The sequence below is a fragment of the Lissotriton helveticus genome, chromosome 8 (genome assembly GCF_964261635.1).
Source record: "Lissotriton helveticus chromosome 8, aLisHel1.1, whole genome shotgun sequence".
Taxonomy (NCBI): domain Eukaryota; kingdom Metazoa; phylum Chordata; class Amphibia; order Caudata; family Salamandridae; genus Lissotriton; species Lissotriton helveticus.
Genome location: NC_136069.1, coordinates 1,312,197,889 through 1,312,217,935, shown reverse-complemented (window position 1 = coordinate 1,312,217,935; position 20,047 = coordinate 1,312,197,889). Strand labels below are relative to the sequence as shown.

The following is a 20,047-nucleotide window of genomic DNA, read 5'->3' as shown; positions in this document are numbered from 1 at the left end:
GTTATCTTTCACAAAAATGTGCTTTTTATTATGGCAGGCTAAATTATCTCCTTATATGTTACAGGCATCACAGAATATAGTACAAGTAGGTGAAAAGTACATTTGCACATGCAGAGTGTGTGAAGTCGCTACACTTTGCGGTTATTGGATAATTTAACTAGGAGTGTTATCATGAAGTGTAATCCTTGGTCCTGACAAAAGGTACAGGGGAGTGTGGCTTGAAACATGTAGAGCATGTAGAAAGTAGGGTCATTAAAACCATATATACTTTCTACATTTCTTCCCTTTTTTCCACACAGTCTGGAGGACAGAATAAAGCATAGCTTTCCTACCCGGTAGGTATTTTTAATTCACAATTAAACCCCTCCAACTCATCATGTGGTGTATACCATATAACACTACAGTGTATCCCACAGGTAGCAGCATGCCTCGTTCCACTGCGGAAAAGGAAGAACCCTATGATGAAGACTGCCACCAAAGGGTAACCCTAGTGGGAGAGGGTTATTTAAAAAATCTGCCCGAAGGAGGTTTAGCACACACCACAGTGTAGGGCTCCAGTTTTTATCAATATATTTGTAACTTGGAGGATGAGGCCCCTGCTGGGAAATTCCTCATATCTCCCCCCGATTTCTTTGATGCTTTTTATTATCACCATTTTTAATTAGATGTTTAGTATGCAATTGTGTGTGATAAAAATGCATTTTCTTTATAAAAGTAAGCGCACTGATGGGTCATTGATTTTTTTTTTTACAAAATATTGTGTTTGCACAGTTCTGAGTTTCAAACCCACACTACCTGCCTTTGATTTTCCTGCCTCTCTGCCTTGAGGGTCCAGAGCTAAAAGGAAGGATTGGGTGCTCAGTTAGGGTCCAACAGTACAATAGCTCCAAGGCTTTGGCTCAGATTCGCTGCAGATCCTGTTCATGGACATTTGATCGGTCAGCTTTTGTTTTAGCCCCACTATTCTGTAGTTACATCACTCATATGTTATAGAGACCTTAGTAAAGCAGACTATGTGCAAAAACAAAAGGGGGTCTGCAGTGTACACTTTGACACACACGATGAGAAGTTTTACAGTGTGAACATTGATTTATATGTGCATTTGTAAGGGAACATGTAACTTCCTAGCACGGCAACCCACTTAATCAACCCTCAAGGGTCCATACTTTCATTGAAATCAAATTAGGCCGCTAAGCCCTAATATAATTATGTGAAATGGATAGACCGAGGTAGAAAGCTGTATAGAAAAACATGTCTCTTTTACTCTTAAATATGAAGCTTTGATGACAACTCCAATTTACTACGTTCTTTTCAAGTTCCACAAGCTTCCTTACTTCATTTTATACTGTAATACAAAGACTCCTTGTGCAATGTTAAAAAGGCAATCTTTTAAAGGTTCACTCAGGCTTGCCAAACTACATAATTGCTAGCCTTAAATTATTGTCCAACTGTAAAACAATACATTGGCATACATTAGCACTTTAAAGGCAAACTTATTGTGATGGAAAAGTTATGCATCAACATCTCTTTTTTGTTGAGCTCATAACTAATTACCTATTTATTCAGAACCTTTCAAAACTGGTAGCATCTTAATTGTGTTGACAGATGAGCCAGGCACTACAGAGTGCACCTCTTGGTGAGCAGATCGGTGGGAGGATTTTCTCTGTGAAGGTCGGGAACAGAGGGGATAAGTGAGGATGAAAACGGGATATGATCCAGATTAAGATGTGATAGGTCCGGTACACTGTTTATGCTTTACTAATCTAACTGCTTCCATGTACATTTTAAGCCGCACATGCCTATCTTGTAACTGTATGTTTTGTGCGGGGGCGGAACTCCGGAGATGTTCACGTTTGAAAAATTAATAAAGATATTAGCAAAAAAACTCAGTGTCAGCTTGTAAGATAGGTCACTGCTGCACTGCATCCAGAAAGTCCAGTTCATGCATTTTACATTACCCTAAAACTCCTAAAATTATAAATCTTCCACCGTTTGGCAAAAGGTCAGCAATAAAGCAGCAGGTATTGTCTAACCCTCCCTTAACCTACTCAGAAGAAAGAAGCCTACATCTATATCAGGCACCTTGACAAAATACCGCTTCCTCAGCTTGCCTTCACTCAACAGAGCACGGAGCAGACTTGCCCTGAAAGAAAGCCAAGAAGGCATAATTGTTTGTTGTTTTGTTTACAAGGTATTGCTGCATAATCCTTATACGGTACAAAAGGGGGTGGTGATGGACGGAGCATCTGAATCAATCAAACACTCACACCCAGTCAAAAGATCTGGGATTAATCCATCACCGTTCTTTAGCCCACTCTGCCACCCCAGTTCAGACATGGCTATATGCAAATCAGTCTGACCCTGTGCCTCATGGGAACAGTCCAGCCCGAACTGCCAAGCCATGTCTTCCCTGGACCGAAAACAAGCTTCCGAGGACCGGTTTCTGGCATTCCAGCCGTCTTCAGCCCGGCTTGCTTGAATCCAGTGGCAAAGTGAGCAAGGGACTCACGTCTGAGCATACCCTGTCACACTTATGGCGGCCAAAAGCGGTACAAAAGGGGGTGGTGATGGACGGAGCATCTGAATCAATCAAACACTCACACCCAGTCAAAAGATCTGGGATTAATCAATCACCGTTCTTTAGCCCACTCTGCCACCCCAGTTCAGACATGGCTATATGCAAATCAGTCTGACCCTGTGCCTCATGGGAACAGTCCAGCCCGAACTGTCAAGCCATGTCTTCCCTGGACCGGAAACAAGCTTCCGAGGACCGGTTTCTGGCATTCCAGCCGTCTTCAGCCCGGCTTGCTTGAATCCAGCGGCAAAGTGAGCAAGGGACTCACGTCTGAGCATACCCTGCCACACTTATGGCGGCCAAAAGCGGTACAAAAGGGGGTGGTGATGGACGGAGCATCTGAATCAATCAAACACTCACACCCAGTCAAAAGATCTGGGATTAATCCATCACCGTTCTTTAGCCCACTCTGCCACCCCAGTTCAGATATGGCTATATGCAAATCAGTCTGACCCTGTGCCTCATGGGAACAGTCCAGCCCGAACTGCCAAGCCATGTCTTCCCTGGACCGAAAACAAGCTTCCGAGGACCGGTTTCTGGCATTCCAGCCGTCTTCAGCCCGGCTTGCTTGAATCCAGCGGCAAAGTGAGCAAGGGACTCACGTCTGAGCATACCCTGCCACACTTATGGCGGCCAAAAGCGGTACAAAAGGGGGTGGTGATGGACGGAGCATCTGAATCAATCAAACACTCACACCCAGTCAAAAGATCTGGGATTAATCCATCACCGTTCTTTAGCCCACTCTGCCACCCCAGTTCAGACATGGCTATATACAGGATGCTTGTTTCCGGTCCATGGAAGACATGACTTGGCAGTTCGGGCTGGACTGTTCCCCTGAGGCACAGGGTCAGACTGATTTGCATATAGCCATGTCTGAAATGGGGTGGCTGAGTGGGCTAAATAATAATAATAATAATAATAATAGGGGGTCTTATAGAGCGCTTGGTGACGCACCACGGCGTGTCCCCGCGCTGAGAGGCAAGTGCTGCTAGGAAAATACCGGGACAGGGACCCAACTACCGGGCAAATAGGAAGGTTTTTAACTTGGCTCTAAAGGTGCGCTCTGAAGGTTCCAGGCGCAGTGCCACAGGAAGTTTATTCCAGCTTGAGGCCGCCAGATACCTAAAGGATCTACCGCCCATCCGTACTTTAGATACCTTAGGAATGGATAGGCGCCCCGAGCCGGAAGATCTGAGATCACGGGAGGACTCATATTGTGTTAGCAGGCCCTGCAGAGGGAGGGGAGCCCTGCCGTTAACTATCCGGTGGCAAGTGCATAGTGCTTTAAATTCCACCCTGCTTCTCACCGGGAGCCAGTGGAGGGCCTGGAGCGCAGCTTTAGATGATGCTCTTCTGGGTAATTTGAGAACCAGCCGCGCCGCAGCATTCTGCAGGACCTGCAGGCGGCTCAGGTTCTTCTCAAGAGTCCCCAGATAGAGCAGGTTGCCGTAGTCCATCTTGGACGTGACTAGTGCATGCACTAGAGTTTGACGGGCTTTGATTGGCAGAAGCTCCAAGACCTTCCTAAGGCTCTTAAGAATCCCGAAAAAGGCACCAACTACCCGGTTCACCTGGGGTCCAAAAGTCAGCTTAGAGTCGAACCAGACACCTAAATTCCTCGCCTCCTGGCAGGGAATTGGTGCTAGTCCCAGGCAAGGAGGCCACCACGCCGCCGTCCAAGCCGCTTGGTCTCCCCCCACCACCAGCACCTCAGTCTTGCCTCAGTTGAGTTTAATTACAACAAGGGGTGGTGATGGACAGAGTCTCTGAATTAAGCAGAGTACTCTCACCCAGTCAAGAGATCAGGGCTAGATCCAACACCGTTTTTTAGCTCATTGCACCATCCCAGTTTCAGAACCTGGCTGTATGCAAATTAGTCTGTCCCTGGCCCAGTGCATCATGGGAACAGGGCAGACCAGACTACAAAAGCCAATTCTTACACTGGGAAGGAAACAAGCTTCCGGGGACCGGTTTCTGGCATTTCAGCCGTCTTCGGCCCGGCTTGCTTGAATCCTGATGGTGCAATGAGCAAGGGACTCACGTCTGAGTATACCCTTCCACGCTTAGGGTGGACAAAATTATTTACAACAAGGGGTGGTGATGGACCCCTTTTGTATCGCTTTGTTCGCCCTAAGTGTGGCAGGGTATGCTCAGACGTGAGTCCCTTGCTCACTTGGCCACTGGATTCAAGATAGCCTGGCTGATGAGGATTATGAATCCGAAACCGGTCCCAGGATGCTTGTTTCCGGTCCATGGAAGACATGCCTTGGCAGTTCGGGCTGGACTTTTCCCATGAGGCAAAGGGTCAGACTGATTTGCATATAGCCATGTCTGAAATGGGGTGGCTGAGTGGGCTAAAGAATGGTGATGGATTAAACCCAGATCAGTTGACTGGGGGTGAGTGTTTGATTTGCTCAAACACTCCGTCCATCATCCCCTTTTGTATCGCTCAGTTGAGTTTAAGGCAATTGGCAGACATCCAGGCGGCAAGATCTTGCATGCATGCTCTGAAGATGTCCGCCGCGAGACTTGGTGCACGCGAGAGGGAGATGACCAGCTGCGTGTCGTCGGCGTACGACACCATGCTCAGGCCGTGGCTCTCCACTATGGAAGCAACCGGGGCAACATATAAATTAAAAAGGGTTGGACTCAGGGATGAGCCCTGCGGCACCCCCTGGTCCAAGGCAACTCGCTCGGAGTAACAGTCGCCCTGCCTGACTTGAAAACCTCGGCCAGAAAGAAATGATTGGATCCATATCAGCGCTGCCCCTCCTACTCCTCCTTTGTTCAGACACTGTAGCAAAATGGCGTGTGCTACAGTGTCGAACGCAGCGCTAAGATCCAAAAGGATCAGGGCCATAGTCTGGCCCTCATCGGCGCCCTTCCTAATGGTTTCGGAAGCCATGAGGAGCGCTGACTCCGTCGAGTGTCGGGGCCGAAATCCAAACTGGGTGGGGTGTAGCCGGTTAGTGTCTTCTACATTATGCATTAACTGCATATTAGCCACCTTCTCCGCCACTTTGGAGAAGTAGGGTAGAAGGGAGATGGGACGCAGGTTGTCCAGTTTCTCGAAGCTGATATTCGGCTTCTTGCGGAGGGGAAGCACCACGGCTTGTTTCCATTCCTCTGGCATGGTGCTGGACCTAAAGGAGACATCCATCAGATGCCTAATGTAAGGTTCTAGCGTCGTCAGGCTGTCCCCCAGCCGCTTGGGTGATGCTGGGTCCCGTGGAGAGCCTGATTTCACAGATCTACAGATTTTAATCAGGTCGTCTGCTGGGGGGGGGGGGGTGGTGAAGTTAAGCAGCAGATTTTGTCCACCTGCCTCTCCAGCAGATGCTTCAAACTCTCCTCCTGCCTTGGGTTGGGTAGGGAAAGCTGAATAAATTTTAGACACTTTGTCACCAAAGTAGTCAGCAATACGATTACAGGCGGCAACTGAACAGTCCTCCAGTCCTGCCGAGGACTTGGGGACAGTCAGGGATTTATAGACACTAAACAGTTCTTTAGCTGAGTTATCAGCACCCAAGATCCTGTCTGCGTAATAAGCAGTTTTCACTGTCCTAATCAGGTTATGATATGCTCGTCTAATGACGAGGTATCTCTCTCTCGCCAGGCTGTCATAGGCTGCTCTCCACTGCCTTTCTGCCCGCTTGCAGTCCCTCTTGGCGCCTCGTAGTTTCTCATTGAACCACGGTGCCGTTCTCTGTTTACGGCCGCCCTCCTTCGGTCGGCCTAAAGGGGCCGTACGATCTAGTGCGGCCATGATACGGTCGTTGAGCAATTTGTTTGCAGTGTCTGCGTCATCGCCTCCGGGAGGGCCCCCTGCGATAAGAGCCTCATTGAACTCTGGCAAGGAGAACCTGGCCCATTTACGCCTGGGGTAATTGAGGGGCGGGGGGTCTAACACCTTGTGTTTAGGGAGATGAATTTCGAATGGCACCATGAAATGGTCTGTCCAGGGGAAGGGCTCGGGGGGCGCCACTGTGACATCCTCCCAGTTCGCAAAGACCGGGTCGAGCAAATGGCCATGCTGATGTGTTGGAAGCTGACCCTTTAACTCGAGCTGTAAGGCCTGAAGTTCTTGACAAAACTCCATTTCTCCTGTGTCTGACAGATCCTCTAGGTGCATGTTAAAGTCTCCAAGTAGCAGAAACTTGTCTCTCCGTAGTGCTATCTCCATGACATGCTCTAGTAGGTTCCCTTTGAACCTTGCCAGTGGTCCCGGGGAGCGGTAGATTAAATAGCCCTTCACCGTGGTACCCCCATTAATTTTTATGGTAAAAACACCAGCCTCGCTACCAGCCAAAGGGACTAATTCCAATTGACAAGCGAACTGTTGTTTAAAAACCAATCGCTATGCCCCCCCCTCTGCCCTCGAGTCTGTCCAGTCTCACCATCAAATATTCTTCTGGCAAAGCCTGAATGATGTCGGGGTCTGAGTGAGCATCCAACCACGTTTCCGTGAGGAAGAGCAAGTCTAATTGTCTATCCACAAGAAGATTGTATATGTCGTGATTGTGGCATCGCAACGATCTCACGTTAAGCAGGCCACAGGACAAGATGGAACTGCCCCGGGTATCAGCTGTCAGTGTGCTAAAACGAAATTGACAGTGCCTGCACACTCCCTCTTCCCCTATCTTTAAACTATGAAGGCCCGGCATGCAGGTAGAGATGGAGAGACTTACAAGTTCGCTCCTACTCCAACAAGAATGGTGATTGCTCAAACACTCCGTCCATCATCCCCTTTTGTATCGCTTTGTTCGCCCTAAGTGTGGCAGGGTATGCTCAGACGTGAGTCCCTTGCTCACTTGGCCACTGGATTCAAGATAGCCTGGCTGATGAGGATTATGAATCCGAAACCGGTCCCGGGATGCTTGTTTCCGCTCCATGGAAGACATGGCTTGGCAGTTCGGGCTGGACTGTTCCCCTGAGGCACAGGGTCAGACTGATTTGCATATAGCCATGTCTGAAATGGGGTGGCTGAGTGGGCTAAAGAATGGTGATAGATTAAACCAAGATCAGTTGACTGGGGGTGAGTGTTTGATTTGCTCAAACACTCCGTCCATCATCCCCTTTTGTATCGCATAATCCTTATACAGCAGATGTCGACAATTGGTTGTTCTTTATCAAATCTAGTAGCGGGATTCGACTCTGATTGAAAGTTTTCCTGGTCAAAAAATCCCGTATTTGTAAAAACTTTAAAAACATCTCTATTTTCAATACCGAACTTCTCTTTAATGGCATCAAAAGACCACTAAAATCACCATAGATTTTATAAAGAACAACCAATTGTCGACATCTGCTGTATATGGATTACTTAATGAGAGAATGGGGGATGATCTTGCTAGACACTTTGATAGATGGCGAACTAGTGTTCAAGCAGGACAGGGGGAATGTGAGGACTCTCTCGGAAACGAGTTTTTTACGGTTCCGTAAACTTTTAAAAACGTATCTGTTCCCTGTCTAATTCTTGTGCCTAGTGTGGTGGTGTCTTTTTCTGGATGAGCGCGGGGATGCCCAAGGGTAACCAGGCGCTATATAAAATTCGTTAATAATAATAATAAAAAATAATAACTCTCTGATGTTCAGTCAAACAACATATATCACCGCCAGTGCTCAGGTGCAATGCTTTAAAACCTGGTGAAATCTCTATGTAACCCCAGCACATATTCTTTGTTGGGGGGGCACTTCAGGGATACACTGTACACGGTGTAGGCTGACAGGTGTGGATGGCACCCATATGTTTGCCACTTGCCCCATCCTCACGGAAGTATTGCTTAGAATCGAGCAACGATTACAATCTTTAATGGGCTACTTAGTGTCTTTGACTCCCCAGGTCATAATGTTGGGGAGTTTCCAACCAAGTCAGGGTAGAAAGCGATAGGAAATTTGTTTTTGTCACAATGACTGCATTAAGCTTGTGTGTGGCCACGGCATGGCTTGATCCAGTTCCACCCTCAGAACATGTTTGGTTCAGTAAATTACTATCTATATATAAATGGGAGATTGCAGTGTATAGAAGAAGAGGGAGGCGGGCAAGGGAAAAAGGGGAAAGACTGTGGCAGTCCCTAACTAATTGGCTAAGGAAGGATTAGTTTACAATTCAAGTGTATGATGAGGTTACTTCTCTTTTCTGTGTCCTCTGTTTTTGTTTATTTCTTGTGTCAGTTGAAGGTTGGATCCACCGGGATGGGGGTTGGGGGGAGAAAGCATTAAAAGGGCACATCTGACACAGTTGTCTGTATATTTTATTTGGTGGATCGTTTATATTTCTTTTGAGTTTTGATGTCTCAATAAAAATATTTAAAAAAAACAAGGCATTGCTGCTTTGACACCGATTGCAATCTGCAGGTATTTTGTTTTAGGTCATTACATTTTTAATTCATCGACATTATGGCCCAAGAGTTAAGTCTGGTTTTCTGCCCTTAAAAATACTTTGATGGATATAGTTTTCAGGTGTGGACATTGCAAATCACCTTGTATATTATGAAAAAAGCATAGTATAAAATGTTACCCCCAAGATGACCCACCTGACATTCCTACCACTAATTAATATTGTTTAATACATGTGTCGTAATGCGGCCCTAATTGTGAACTGGTCAGAATGATATGATCCATATACCTCAAACTGACATTTACTAGTTTTGCAAATGTACGATTGTATAGTTGGCACTTTCCTGCACTGATCATTGACAGTGTTTTTCACCCACCCATATGAGGACCCGGTTCTCTTCCCTTACCCCTCCTTCTGGTTATCGGTTTAATGTTATCAATAAGGTCATTTGATCGATTAGCTAGTTGAAGTGACATGGTGGAGTGAAGCCACACGAGATGTATATATGTAAATAATATGTACACGTAAAGGATGCTTATAATGTATTGCAACCAGGAAAAAGTGTTAGTTACACTGAAAGATTCTTAACTGAACGAGAAGCCTGGGGTATGATATCTTCTGTTAACAAGGAAGAAAGGATGACAGGAAGAACGGATGACAGTTATACCTTCATGTCATTGCGTGCTATGTTAAACAATCTACCTCGTATACTGCCTAATGGTTCTATATGAAAATATATGTGCTTAAAAACTGTACTATTCAATGTAAAAAAAATCAAACAGATCAAACAAAAACAAATAATACGTTACCCCCAATACTGTGAAGAGTAGTGTTATGAAGAAAAGCAGAGGTCTGTGTGCCATGCAACAACGAGTAGCCATCAGAAAAAACTGTTCTTGTGCCATCTGACGAACAAGTCTGAAAAGATTTAAAAGCAATATAAACAAATGTTTAAACAGCAGGGCAGAAGCTTCTTAAACACATGCTAAACTGTAAAATAGAAAATGAAAAAACTCGTATTGAAAGATGTTACAACCACAGCTAATTTTTTATCAATCCTTAATAACTAAGTATGGGGAAACTTATTAGTTTTCATTCTTTCCTTTTCCTTAAATAGTACCCCTCCCCATTCCCTCCGGTCTCCAATAATTTCACAGCGCGGGGATGCCTCCGGGTCACCAGGCGCTCTATAAATCGCTAAATAAATAATAAATAAAATTCTGTTGTATGCAGATGCAAAACTGTGTTCAGTTCTGCTGTTTCAGAATATGTTTGCCATGAATGGAACAAGCATTGGCAAAGCCAAAAAGGTCTTGGCTGTGCAAGAGCTACTGGCTTTGACAATGTGTTTAGCTATGTTGTGCTCCAGCGTGGCTGCTGTTCAGCCTGGCTAAAAGTGAGTGGCATAGAGGAGAGTGGAATGGAGTGTAGTAGAGTGGAGAGTCATGGAGAGGCGTAGAGTGCAGTAGTGTGTCATGGAGGAAGCAGAGTGAAAAGGCATAGAAAGGAGTGTCATAGAATGGAGTAGCCTAGTGTGCTGTGGAGTGGCATAGTGTGACGGAGGGTAGTAGAGCAGATAGTCGTGGAGTGTTATGGCGTGGCACTCTAATGACCTTGGACAGATTTTGGGCCTTATAAAAATAAATTGAACCTGAATGACAGTACGAGCAGCAGATGGCCAGCGGAACAACACTAGTGAATTGAAATCAATTAGTAATTGGTCCATGCACCAAATAAATAAAAGGAAGTGACATGAGCCATATGGTGTCCTTTAGGAGGTAGCTAAAAATAATGTTAATTAAGCCAGGAAATGGTAAGTAAAGGCGGGCTTCAAGCCCTTTACCATATACAATACTCCTCGCAGCTACAGCACATGCGTGGGGTTAGGAGAAACCTAAAAAGGAATGACTGCAGATCAAATGCCCTTCAAAACAAAAATCGAACTATGGACATTAAGAAAACAATCAAGGAGGAATTCTCGAGTCGCCCAGCACTGTTGGGAGGCCTGTCATTATAATTTAATAAACTACACTAAGTTATCAGCAACGGCTGTCCCCCGATAATGCTCTTTAAACCAACCTTTCCAGCAAGGGAACTTTGGTGTGGCACCGCTCCCCCTGGAAAATCCTACAGACAAATGTGGCACACAGAATTATGACTTCCCTGCTGGGGAAGATGGTCTCAAGTGTACTACCTGAGGTCCAGACCAAAGCATTTAACACTAGAGTAATTATACGGTCCAACCCCAAAAAGTAATTTTAGAAGCAGTTGTGCTAACATTTTTCCCACCTATGGAGCAGTGAAGCTGCCCAACTGCACTACAAGGATGGAAGAGGAAAAAAAAAAAACTAGGCTAAAGATCTGCATTTCGGTTGTCCCGCAGGTATTTCACCTATCTCAAGTAATAATGTTTATTAAGCCTTACATGCAACTATAATTCAAAGCTTTCTACATCTCACAAACCAATAGCAATTATAGAGCAATAACATATTAAGCCTAAACTAGAATTATTAATATATAATAATCACCACTGTGAAAGCACACACAGCTTTTAAATTTATTAACCCAATTAATACAGCAGCCTTAGGCAAACGAATACAATATCACTCCTTTTCAAGTTACTCTGGAACAAATCAGGTGCCAGTCTATTGCCCTCACTGGTTAACTCCTGTCCAAGAAAAGTCACCATCAGGTAGGCAGTATTATGCTTTTTAAGTTTGATCTTATAACCATGTCATGTTAATGTTGCCACCGTCCCGTCAACCCTAGTTAGGTGTACTTCTAAATTGTCCCTGGCGAGATAGATACCATCAACGTATGATAGAGCCTTGGAATCTTGTTGGAAGATCTCTATGATGCGTGCTGGGAATAGGCCAGGGCCTTATTTTTATACCTCAAAGGCAATCATTTGAATGAGTACTGCACTTTCTCAAAACTGGAGGTGGTTAGATATTCGCTTTCAGGCACTATATTTTGACAAAAAAAACCCCGGAGATAACCAAGGTGGTTTTGTACATTCTCCTTACTAGGTTTGTCATTAAATCTGTGCTGTGTGCATTTTGCACTGCTTATGTGCATGTATGAGTGTTTAGATTTCTAGAAGCTCAAACCATTCCATAAGATCAATCTGGTTTTGAGGCTAAAACAGTAGTATTTATTGGAGAAAGGCAAGGAACTATAATGCCTTGATATTGAAACTGATGTATGTAAGGAAATGCCTCTTTTTGCATGGTCACTCCCATTTTTTGGGACTAAAACAAGGGATACGGGAAGCTGATGATACTCAAGGTTGCTGTGGATGCAATGCGGTATACTTCCAACAAAGTCCTTTCAGTCCTGCTAGAAGTCCAGTTGCCACTGAATTACCAGTCACCCGGTATCGCAGTCACAGCCAATTCCTTCCCTGGGCAATAAGTCATCCTCTGTGACCACGCTGCACTCCGACGATTCTCCCCAGGCTCAGCAAACTCAGATACAGCTTTCAGAATCTGATCCTGATCTCTGGTGCTGCACAGCAGCAGTTGGCGGTGAATGGAAGATTCTGGGCTGCAGCCTTGCCCAAGCAGGCTTCTTCAGCAGTTGAGGCCCTGTGTTGCGAACAGGGGATCAACCAACTGACCCTTGGAGTCTCTTGCTTCGGGGCTTTGGAGACGACTTCTCCATGAGCATGACTTGACAGGCACATTCCCTTCTCCTTTTCTACCCACCAGGTTTAGCAGTTGCAGTCCACGTTGGTGCAGCTACTCTTTACTCATTTCACGGTGCAGCAGGGCAGTTCTTCTTCCGTTCTTCAAGTCTATTTGAGATCTGAGCTCTGGGTTCCACCGGAACCCTCTTTATGCTCCGAAAATGCCCCAAGGGTAGGCTGCGGTTGGTAGTTATTGGGTTACCAGTTTCGCTCCCTCCGGATGACCACTTCCTGGGAAGTGTGGCATCTGGCTTTCCCAAGATCCTCCTTTTTGCCCACTCCCAACATGGCAGAACCCCTCTCTGGACGTCCAGAGCTCCCTAGCTCAACTCGAAGATGTGACTTCCAAGAAGGCTATATGCCCCTAGAAAAACAGTTTGGCAACTGGTTTCCCCTTACCAAGTGCCAGCATGTCTGCCTAGACAGTAAAGCAGCCCTTCTCTCCCAAGTGTTACCCATTTGCCCCTCAAAGGCAGCTTCTCCTTTGAAGCCCGACTTTTGGGCCATCACCTGTGTGGCTTCCTGCATGAGGGAGGAAACACGTTTCTCCAGTGCAGGCTTCTATTGTCTTCTTTCCTAGGAGTCGTTAACACTTCTCCCGAGGAGTACAGAAAGTTTTTCAGTGACCGGCTTCTTGTGCAACCATTAGGAGCACAGGAGACAAAAGGCAACAAAGCGGGCACTTTGTAAAAGTTGCACTATACAAACTGATACATTCATTTTTACTTGAGAATTAAGTTGGGCTTAATATAATGAGTTGTTTGATACCTTGGAGTATCAACGTTGTTTGCACAGTTCAGTAGTTTGCACAGCTGAGGGGTCAGCATGTAACCCTGTACTTGTCAATTGGTTGACCGAGTCTTTTCACTGTAAAAAGCAACAGTTTTTAATTTTTACTACCAGAACATGTAAAATACACGTTATATCTGTGAAACATGCTGCACCCTGCATTACGGCTTGCTAGGCCTGCAAAAGGATTGACTTGCCTATATTGTAGAGGGAGATTTGGCTTTGCCATTACATTAAATGGCAAGGTCGGGCTATTCGTTTAAGACTGCTCTTCCACTCTTTAGTGGCAGAATAGGAAACTTGTTTTACCTATGTCGCATTTAGTGTGGCTCTCTGGGGTGACTTTCCAACGTATATGCCCTGGGTACCATATACTAGGGACTTACAGGTAAGTCAGACTGTTGTGTATAGTCAATGTAACATACACATTTTGAGGTCAGGGCACTGGCACTGATGCCTGTTTAGCAGGCTTCAGCACAATTTGAGCCGAAAAACTAGCAGCATCAGGACCACTTCCATATAAAACCATAGCAAGGGATAAAAGTGCCTGGAATGGTCTGAAGACTGATTCACTTGCTGAGGTAACTGATGGCTTTGCTGGTCCCACTGACTGGCTACCTCTCGGAGTTGGCCGCCCAAAGAAACTCTAACCAACTACAATATACCTAGCCAGAGAGTTTGCCCAAAAAGTTTGCTCAAAAAGATTTGCTTAATTTTGCATCGATTGTTTGCGGTTGCATGAAATGTTTCGATTTACTATACTCTAAATTCTAGATCTCTGAAACCCTCTGGTGGATCTCTTTTGTTGCGCAGTCTAAAAAATACAGCCAATTTTTGCAAATTGGTGTTGAATTTTTTGAGCGTCTCTGATTCCTTCTTCAATTCTTTTGGTAATGTTTAAATGCCTTACACTTATTCCTTTGTGTGAGCCTTGCTGCTCAGAGCCAGAGCTACTCAGCGCTGAGCTAGATGGTTTAACAAACAAAACCTACTGGTTCTGAAGGGGCTCGTGAGAGTGAGGCTGCACAAGTACACAATATAATATACACCATTTCCTCACAATTTAGTTTTGCTTTTATATAGCACTTTGCTTTTGGCTTCAAGAGATATTGAGCCTGTGCTTGGGGCTCACTATGTAAAGGAATGACAAGTCAAATAGTGTTTATCCCACCCCGCATGATTTCAAATTGGGTGGCATAGTGAGCAAAACAATAACGGATTTAACCCAGATCTCTTGACTGGGGTTGAATCTGATTCATTCAACATTCCGTCCATCGTTTGTAGCCGTAGCACTTTTCAGCCTAAGTGGGATGGGTATGCTCAGACGTGGGTCCCTTGCTCACTGTGCCACTGGAATCAAGCTAGCCTGGCTGATGAGGGGGCGTTACCCCAAAACCAGTCCCAGAATGCTTGTTTCCAGTTTAGGGAGAAACCAGCTTGGCAGTTCGGGTTGGACTGCTCCCACTAGGAACAGGGTCAAGACTGGTTTGCATATGGCTGGGTCAAACTGGAGTGGCCTAGTGAGCAAAAGAAAGATGGATTTAACCCAGATCTTGTCTGGGGGTGAATGTTTGAGTCATTCAGCATTCGGTTCATCATTTGTTGCAGTAGCATGGTTTCTATGCAAGGCTGGAGTCTGTCTGACAGCTCACCAACTGGTGTAAATTCCCCTGATATCCACAAGTACTATGGGAAGAAAACTACTCATTACTTCCTCGCTCAGTACTTCCCTAATGAAGACTGAAGGTCAATAATTTTCTGCTAGCATGTCATTCTTCAGCAAAATGTGGCCAGATGACTGCCTTAATGATGCGTGGTATATTCCCTTCAATTTGTGTATCTAAATAGTAAAGCCTTTCAGGTGGGTTTATCTGAACTCTCAATCTGTATGAAGTCATCTATTGAACTGATGTACAATTGTTACTTCCACCGCCCTGTCTAGAAGCGCTCTCACCCAAGTCCCATTCCTTAGAATTATTTGCACCTGATAAGCGATATTGGCCAAATCCATGAATTTACTGTAAAAAGCTTGAAAATCAAAAATGTCCCTAGAACAGTAGGTGACATTTAAAATACCTTGCACAAACTTTTTCTTTGTAAGCAAATGAAGGGTATACCATCAAGCCCCGCAGGTGGCAGTTACCTCAGTTCTAGCACCTGGTAATAGAATCTTGGAGCACTGAACTTCATTTACATTTTCCCTTTGGAAATCTTTCCAAATCTCTTTTAAAACATCTTTGCTTAGCATCTTTGGGCATATTTGCAGAGTATTCAGTTCACTAAGTCAATTTAGGTCAGGTCATACTCTGACAGGAAATATTTTTACTTTTGTCAAAAATGTAGTCTTTTTGAACAGGCAGCAGGAATCCAAGTCAAGATCAAACTGAAGATTTAAGGAGCAAGAAGAGGGTCACCCTTCTACCAGTACTCCAGTCCCTATCTCGAAGGACACCCCCAAAGGGAGATCCAAGAAGCAAAAGCTATTTCAAAGACAGAGGTATCCCCATTCGACGTCGTGAAAAGGCACAGAGGCAACCTATTTCCCTTCAAGGCTCGGGTAGACATGGATAGACCATTCAACATTGAAGAGGGCAGGGCATTTGATGTCAAGGAACATTTCCACATCTAAAGATCCCAGGAGGTCGAGGGACACAGAAGCTTCTTTTTCGGTCAGGAAGACTGTGGGGTGGCTTGGAAGCTACCACCTATATCTGACTCGGAATACATAAGAGTATATTTATCATCCAGGCCTCCTTCTCCAGTGGTCACTTCAGTTTAGCAACCTCCATTTCATCCTTCAGTAACAACTCGTCGTTCACATCGAAATACTCCACACCACCCAATAGTGTCTGCAGTGCCACCGCCAGGACCAATAGGGACATAGCCATTCAGTCCTTGTTTAACAACTACCACTATTCCGTCAAGATGACCTAGGCCTCCATCTCCACAAGGTCCATCTGTGTCCAGTCACACATTTGACAGGCTAGATAATCTTTTTCTTCAAGGTACTCTTCTCGAACAAGAATGCAGATTAAAAGCCATATAGTACTTGGAGGAGGTACTTGAAAGGATACAACCGAGAAATCTTGTAGGACAGAATGGGAAAAATGAGCGTCACAAAGAATCTCTGCATCAAAAAGCAGTTTGGAAAACGTGTTCAGACATGCTTATCTAGTAATTCTACATATCTCTGCTAGTGAAGCTCCTCTTGCCAATGCCGAGATAGAAGATAACGCCCTCGGGTGGTTCTTCATGTGCTAGCCAATAACAAATACTAATGCACATAATAATCCACCTTGATAATGTTCTCTTTTGAACTGACCTTCCTTTTCTCTTATCTATGAAGTCCACAAACCGCTGTGTCACCACAGAAGTAGTTTGTTCGATTTATGTAAAAACTAACCTCTATTTTTGGATCAAGCCTAGAGAGCCTTTATTACTCCACGGAAGAGTGTGGACATGGCTAAAAAGAAGGAAGGGTAATGGACTGACCTAGTTTATTAGCAGTGCCCCTGGGCACCGGTAGGTGGCGTCGCTCGACTCTGTGTAGGTGTCATCCGTGCCAGGAAGCATTGTATGCTGTACCTATGTAGACGCCACACTAGCATGCTAACATCATTTACTTTAACAACTTTACACACCAGGGGTAGAGCCACAATGAGAACTGACCATTGGTGGGAAAAATAAGGCCTTAAGAAGGGTGTACCTAACACTGCAATCGGCTTGCAGAGAGAAGAGGATGGTAGGGTCGGTAAGGAATCTGCAGCTACATGGTCTCTACCAGATAAGGCGTTACAGAAGTTAAGTAACGTGCTCATCTGATTCAGACTTCTAGCAGTAGATTTGTTACGTCAGTATAGATACTCAAGCAATGCCTCCATTAAGCAGGTGTCCAACGCCAATTTTAAATTAACAACCCTGCAGGACCAAATGGGAAAAGTGCCCAGTGCGGCTGAACAGACTGACCCAACAGTAGTGTTTGGTAAATGTGTGCAAAGAGGCCCACATTGCTGCCTGACATATATCCAGCAAAGGCACTCCGCAGGCTAACACAGTGGTCACAGCCTTAGTTCTGGTGAACAGAGCACAAAACCCTTCAGGGGGTTGCTTCTTGGCCAATGTGCAGCAGATCTAATGCAGAGCATTGTCCAACTTGAGATGGTCTGTTTTTACACAGTCTTCCCTTTCTAAGTTCCTACGTACCCCACGAAGAGATGATCGTCCACCCAGACCTGTTCTGTGCGATCAAGGTCTAATGACAGTGCCTTTTTTGGACGGTGAAGTCTCTCCTCTTCTATGGAGGGATGAGGCAGAGCAAAAATGGGAGGCAGGGTGAAGTTCTGGCCTACATGGAAGGGATTTGATTTGAGTTCATAAGCCACAAACAATTACCCTAAGGTGTTTCAGTGCTAAAAAGACCCAGGGAAATGAAATCAGTTAAGGTTTAGAAAAGAGCCACGTTTTTAGTAACTTAAGGAAACTCCAAAGAGAGGGATCAGATTTTCTCTTTAAGGAAATAAATTCCAGTTTTTGTTTGTGCTGTGCATAACGCTCCTAACACCCCAAGAGGCACAATCAAATTCCTAGCTGAGCAGGACCTAAGAGTCCTGTTAGGGTCGTAACATCTTAGTTTTTCTTTGAGGAAGGTTAGATCTTGTCCTAGGAGACCTTATAAGCAATAGAAAGCATTTTAACGGAATCCTTTGATGCACAGATAGCCAAAGATTGTTCACCAAAGCATGTAAGGCTAATTGGGACCTCAGGATTTTTATCCGAAGCCTTGATGCTGTATTTTGTAAAGTCTGCAGCTTTTTCAAGGGAGATTTGGGTAAATGAACACATAGTCCAGTGCAATAGTCCAATTTGGACATTACAAGACAAAGGACCACTGTTTTCAGCAGGTTTGGGAGAAGAAACGGTGCAATTTTTCTGATACGCTGCAGCATAGAAAAGGCTGTAGAGGTTACTTTATTGACTTGTTCTTTATATGCAAATCTATCATCAATCAGGACACCCAGGTTTTACACCTTTTTCACTGAAACCGGGAGTGAACCCAATTAGTTCAGCCACCATTTGGGATTCCAAAAGGAGGTATTTTTCCCAAATAATATGACCTCTGATCATAACCTTTGGAAGGAAGAAGGCATGTGTCCAGAGGACCAGTTTGTCAGGGTAGAAGGTTGTGTAGGGAGGGTGCCCAGAGAGTGTCTGCAATTAGCTGTCCCTCCTAGCCGATGTTATGGGCCCTAGAAAGGCAGTTTCGATGGTCAATAGCTTAAGAGGGCAATTGCGCAGACGCTCAAAGGGCGCACACATCAAAATGGTGAGAACAAGATTTAGATCCAACTGGAGCATGATGGATGGCATGGAGGAAACGTGCTGTAACCCTTTAAGAAACCTAGCCAAAACAAGTGACTTGAATAAAAAAGGCAGCGGCAGCCACAAATATGCTGAAATGACTGATAGATACCCTTTAACTGTGCCCAGAGCAGAGCCCTGCTGGAGCATCCATAGAGACAACAGAAGACCCTTAGAAAGACGTGCAGAAAGGTGGTTGATGTTGTGGGAATAACATCATGTCACAAATGTATCCCAACAGCAGGTGTATACCTACTTGGTGGAGGGACACCTAGCAGCTGGAATAACATCATAGACTTTGGGATTAAAGTCTCAAACTGTCAACTGCCACTGCTCAACTTCCATGTATGAAGGTGAAAAGTGCACAAGTTCCGGGGCAGAACCCGCGCCAGTTGCTACAACAGAAGATTCTCCCAAAGAGGAAGCCTGATCAGTGGACCAATGGTTATGTTCAAGAGCTCGGGATACCAGATTCTCCATGCCCAATCCGGAGCCTGAAATTTAGCTTGGGCCCAGTCGTTCTTGATGTTCTTGAGAACTCTAAGCAGAAGTGGTATTGATGAAAAGGCATACAAGAGGCCAAAGCTCCACTCGAGAGGAAAAGTGCCTCAGAGCAAGAGTAGCCTTGGAAACACCAGCCTGCGAAACTATGGACATAGTACGTTCCCAGTGCTGGTGACTAGATCTAATCTAATCAAATCTCTTCACACAGCTGAAAGAGGCCTTAAACCACCTCTGGGTGGAGACACCATTCGTGATCTGCTAGGCATCTTCATCTAAGTTCGTAAGCCCTGGCATTCAGACAGCCCGTCAGGTGTTGAACCACCAGGGAAATGCCCTGAAGTTCAAGCCATGTCCAGAGACGCCGAGTCTCTTGACATCGGGCCCATGACCCTACCAGTCCTGTTTGTTGTAGCACCACATGGCGGGGGCGTTGTCCGTGAAATCCTGCACCAGCCTTCTCTTGATCTAAGGAAGAAAGTCTTTCAATGACAAGCGAACCGTCTGAACTCCAACAGGTTGATGTGGAGCTCTTACTCTGCTAAAGACCAGTGATGCATCTGTCTCCACAGTCAGTTCTGGCTGGGAAAAGGAAAGGTCTGCCATTGACCCAATCGCTGTTTGTCTGCCACCACTGCTTACGCAGTTCCCTTCGAGGTCTCGACCATGTCAGAAAGATTCTGCTGATGCTGTGACTTCACGTCCCACTGCAGTACCTGCATATGCCAATGGGCACGAGTATCAAGCAGGATGCAGGGGGCTATAAGGCCCAACAACCTCAGGCTCATTCTCACCGAAA

General features: G+C 45.3%; 1 protein-coding gene across 1 annotated transcript in view; it reads right to left on the bottom strand.

Annotated features, from left to right (window-relative positions):
- Window positions 1-20,047, bottom strand: part of USP9X (ubiquitin specific peptidase 9 X-linked) — a 1,542,050-nt gene that overhangs the window by 591,435 nt on the left and 930,568 nt on the right. Inside the window, exon 27 of the mRNA XM_078658291.1 lies at window positions 9,722-9,830. Within this exon, the coding sequence (XP_078514417.1) occupies window positions 9,722-9,830 (109 nt within the window). The remainder of the gene's footprint in view (window positions 1-9,721; window positions 9,831-20,047) is intronic.